This window comes from Podarcis cretensis, assembly GCF_951804945.1.
Source record: "Podarcis cretensis genome assembly, chromosome: Z".
Lineage (NCBI taxonomy): Eukaryota > Metazoa > Chordata > Lepidosauria > Squamata > Lacertidae > Podarcis > Podarcis cretensis.
Window position 1 is genome coordinate 49,060,970 of NC_137184.1, and position 5,056 is coordinate 49,066,025.

Consider the following 5,056-nt stretch of genomic DNA (forward strand, 5'->3'; position numbering starts at 1 on the left):
AAGGGAAGACTTGCTGCCTCTGGAGTGGTTCTCCTTGGACTAGGCTGGGTGCTTCGCTGGACTCCAGCTCCCATCAGCCCAAGGCAGCCTGGCCAATGGTCAGGAATGATGGCAGCTGCAGTCCAGCAAAATCTGGAAGGTACCAGGAAAGATGGAAAACCAGGAAACAGATGCTGAGGCAAGTACCTCAGGCCAGCCTCCCTCCTTACACACGGGGCTAAATGAGGCAGCCCAATGGCTGCCATCAACTTGCATCTCCACCTCATTTTCTGCACTAGTCTGCATCCTGCTGGTGCGCTCATGAGGTTCCAAAAAACTATCAGTACTAACTATGAACTATCAGTAGCCTGTGCACCTTGTTAATCTAGTTACTAGGCACTGTTGCAAATAATGTGGTTTTTCCACTTATTTCCCACCTCACCAACTACTGTTGAAACTCCATTACACTTTTGAATAGCCTGTATGATCACATAAGGCACAGAGGTCCACTCTGCTGGTACCCAATGCAAGCACTTTAGGGCCTAACCAGTGGCTCTCCACCGAAAGGCAGGTGTACGCTTCAAGGCAAGTTAACTGAGGTGCTGCTGTGCATTCACATGATCCTCATTCAACTGGGGCAAGTTAACAATTATTTTCTGGGCAAACTTGAGAGGGGCAGAATGCAAGCACTGCAAACCGAGGGCAGCAGCTTCAACCCTTTGCTACTCTGGCTAAAAGGCTTTTGAAAGGCCAGTCTCTGTGCAAGACTACGGGGAGCCATCAGCAATTGCTATAGACCACGCTGGGCTAGGTGAACCAACAGCCTGATGCAATGTAAGGCAACTGAGAACAATAGCAGGCATCTCCAAAGGAAAGCTAGTCAAACCCATTGCCAGAGCAAAAAATTCAGGGCGACAGCAAACCACAAGACATTGGTCAGATGTCCAGCAGAAGCCACCTGCCATGGCAATGTAGGCTGGCAAGAAACTGAACAAAGTGTGTTTCTGAGAGATCCAGTGGAGTCAAGTGCTTCCTTGGGAAGCACAAGTCTGAATCCTGGCCCAGGAAGGACAAGCTCCCTACACTGTCAAATGTGCTGCCACTCCTCACTTCTCAATCACAGGGTTGCTGCAAAAACAATGCTACTGCCCAGTTTGTTTAATAACAACAACAACAACAACAACAACAACAACAATAATAATAGAAGACACTGTAGTCCACCTTGAGCCTAACAGCTCCCTCCTACCCTTGAGTGATATTCTGCTATCCATGGAGATTCCACCAACCTGCTTGGTATGGCCATGATTGAGGTTCTGCTTTCTCTTTTTCACTGGACAATACAAGTTGTACAACACTGGTCTTGCTTTTCAGGCAGGGATGCATAGTTCATTTGCCTCACGATCTCTGCAAAGAGTTCATCCACCATGGTCTTGCTCTTGGCAGATGTCTCCATGAATGGGCAGCCCCACTCCTGGGCCAGAGCGCGACCTTCCGCCGACAAAACCTCCCTTTCCGACTCCAGATCCACTTTATTCCCCACCAGGATGAGAGGAACCTTCTCGTATCTCTTTACACGGACAATTTGGTCCCTCATTGGCTTGATGTCCTGAAGAAGAAAAGAAAGCCATTGAAACCCTCATGGCTGCAGCAGTGCTACGACAGCAAACCAGTGCAACTGTGACCAAATGTTAAGCGATTTAGCCTACATGCCAGAAAGCAGATCTGGCTCCACTCAGAGGGCATGAAGTGACAGTTTTCATTTAGGGGGCAGAAATATCCCTGTGGGAATGGCAGGTTCAGGGAAGGGATTTGTGCTATGCCTTCAAGTATGTTATTTTGCTTTTAAAAAACCCATTTGTATATATTTTTGTATGAAGAAAGGTCTTGTCAAAAACTGTACAACACAGGTACAAGAGACACATGAGAACAAAAAAGACAGATAGGCAGATGGTGGCATGTCAGAGGCTTGACAAGCCTTCCAAGTCTCTGGGTCTGTAAGAACAAGGGGTTTGTCACGACACCTGGCAACCCATGTGGGGAGGGTGTCCACAAATTGTTTTGCAAGCCTCCACTGGAGAATGGGGAGAGTGTGACTATAAATAAGTCACTCGGGATCTATGGGATCTTGCACACTCTAAGGTACAGAAATAATTAAGTATTGAAAGCTACAATTATTAATGCAATTGCATGGGAAGACTCACGCCTACTTCCTTTTGATTAGGAGTGCTAAAAAAAGACACACACACCCAGTGCAAGCGGGTCCCACTGCCCCACTTGAGGATTCAAAAGAGGCTTGAGGTCTTGAGGGGTTATTAAGTTGTCTTTCTGCTAGAACATGCAAGATATCATGAGCAGAGAAGAGAGGCAGCCAAGTGCAATAGAAAAGAAATGCCAAGGAAAGAAGCGTGGAATCAAGATAAGCATTTATCTAGCTATGTATCCACCATGGATATACTCCACTCTCTGCGTGGGTGTAATAGAGTCTGCCAAGAAGCTGGAGTCCACCCAACTCAGCAAGTTAGCTGGTGCCAGGAAGGAGTCTTTCCACAGCTCTTAGGGAGGGCCAGCTTCTAATCCTTCCCATTCCAGGTTACAGGAATCACTATTAAGATGCCCAATTGCAGCTCTGCATGCTTGGACTTCAGACATGAAGGTTTCAATAGCATGCTCAGACTCCTACCCACCCCCCCAAAAAAAATTATTATTGGGAACTCATGCAGTTAAGAGCTAACTGGCAAAGACCAAACTGTTTTATGGTTGTGAACTGAGCATATTTGAAGACTGCTACGTTACCTAAGCCACCACCAATACAAAAACTATTTTCACTCTTTAAAAACTCAGCAACAAAGCATCTGACATATCCTGACACAACTCACAACATGTCAATAGCTTTTAGCAATCAGTATCTGCAGTCATTCCTTCTGACCCAAACTGTCTTCTGTAACAAAGTGTGGTCAGATTTTTAAGAAAACAAGTTATATGAATAGATATTCAAAAACTTTTGTGTATGTTTTGGTAAATAATGTTCAGCTAAAAACACAGTTTGGTGTTTTTAGCTAAAACCACAGCTATGGTTTTCCCAGTAGTGATGTATGGAAGTGAGAGCTGGACCATAAAGAAGGCTGATCGCCGAAGAATGGATGCTTTTGAATTATGGTTCTGGAGGAGACCCTTGAGAGTCCCATGGACTGCAAGAAGATCAGACCTATCCATTCTTAAGGAAATCAGCCCTGAGTGTTCACTGGAAGGACAGATCTTGAAGCTGAGGCTCCAGTACTTTGGCCACCTCATGAGAAGAGAAGACTCCCTGGAAAAGACCCTGATGTTAGGAAAGATGGAGGGCACAAGGAGAAGAGGACGAGATGGTTGGATAGTGTTCTCGAAGCTACCAGCATGAGTTTGACCAAACTGCGGGAGGCAGTGGAAGACAGGAGTGCCTGGCATGCTCTGGTCCAGGGGGTCACGAAGAGTCGGACACGACTAAACAACTAAACAACAACAACAACAAACCACAGTGCTGCCAAACTGTGATTGTGGATAACAGTTTCTTAAAGTCTAGTTGCACTCCTAACAGAGAAATATATTTTCAGTTGCTTGAGATTTTTGGGGAGAGGGGAAACGCACAAAAAGTCCCGGGGGAGGGGGCAGGAAGCATAGATGAAACAGTATTTCTTACCTGGAAAGATTGTTGGTTCACCAAACTGTAAACTAGGATGAAGCCTTGGCCATTTTTAATGTAGAGATCACGCATGGAAGCAAACTGTTCCGTCCCTGCGGTATCCAAGATTTCAAGTACTGATGGGGAGCAGTCCACTTCAATCTCCTTGCGGTAGAAGTCTTCGATGGTGGGGTCGTACTTCTCAATGAACGTCCCGGTGACAAACTGCACGGTCAAAGCCGACTTGCCCACCCCCCCACTCCCTAAAACCACGACTTTGTACTCCCTCATGGGCGCTGGCGATCCCCCTGCACAGCATAAAACAGGGAGGCCGCGAGCCGGGGAGCAGCTGGCGGGCAGGTGGGCGCAGAGGAGGACGAGGAGGAGCAGCAGCTGGGGCAGAGGAATGCCGAGTCAGGGGGCTGGCACGCCCCCCGAGAGGAATCGGGGAAAGCCGCGGGGAGAAGGGAAGCCGAGTGGGGAATCCTCATAGGGCTGGACGCCCCGGTGGCTTCTCCCCCACCTTTTCCGGGGGGCTCGCAGCTGCCTTTGCCCAGAGGAGGAATTTTATTCCGGGGGGGGGGGCGGGGTTGAAGCCGAGGCGCGCCAAGGAGAAGGTGGGCTTGGCTTTCCTGAGAGAGAAGAGGAGGAAGAGGGAAGCCTGCGCCTGAGATCGGGTCCCTCGCAAGGGGCTTCTGCCCTGGGGGGAGGGGCGGGGCGAGGGGGCTCAAGGCCGCGCGGGATCGCGGGGTGCGCGCGCCCGTGAGGCGGCGGCGGCGGCGGCGGCTGCTCCTGCCTCGGCCGCCTGCTCCGTCCTGCCTACGGGGAGGAGCAGAGAAAAGAGCCCGCGAGGGGCGGCTCAGAGATGCCCTCGCCGGCCCGCCAAGCCTCCAGCCCGGCCCCTCGCCGCCCCTCACCTGCGCCAAGCCCCGGCCGCCGCCGCCGCCGCCGCCTCACTGAGCCATGGCCGGCCGCCGCGCTCTGCTCAGGGGTGGGGAACCGCCCGCCTGCCTGCCCGGAAGGCTTACGCAGCAGTACCGCTCACACGGCTTCCGGGAGGGAGCGGAAGGGACAGTCGATGCCGCGACACCGGGCGGGCGGAGGGAAAAGGAAGCGGTTACGGCACCAGGGCGCATGCGCTATTAGCCACATCTACGCCGGCGCAGGAAGAGCGAGGCCTCACTTCCGGCGTGCGAAACGCACTTCCGCCGCTCTGTCCGCCTTCACCATGCGGCTCATTGACGTTTCTGGTTCTGTCTCCCGAGGCAGGCGGGCGCCGACAACAACGTCATTTCCGGCTAGGCCGTTCAGAAAAAGCTTCCTCAGCGGGTCGCAGGTCTGGCGAGGGAGGCGCCTCCAGTCCAGACCTTGTCGGTGTCGCCACTTCCGCTCTGAGGCGCTGGGGTTCCCATGGCAACG

At 51.6% G+C, this 5,056-nt stretch overlaps 1 protein-coding gene across 1 annotated transcript; it reads right to left on the minus strand.

The window, feature by feature from the left end:
• Positions 1–1,265: 1,265 nt before the first annotated feature.
• RAP2C (RAP2C, member of RAS oncogene family) lies at positions 1,266–4,564 on the minus strand. Its single transcript, XM_079963013.1, has 2 exons — positions 3,656–4,564; positions 1,266–1,585 (listed from the first exon to the last, which is right to left on the minus strand). Exons 1-2 carry the CDS (start codon positions 3,926–3,928, stop codon positions 1,307–1,309), a joined length of 552 nt encoding a protein of 183 aa, XP_079819139.1. The 5' UTR covers positions 3,929–4,564; the 3' UTR covers positions 1,266–1,306.
• Positions 4,565–5,056: the final 492 nt, after the last annotated feature.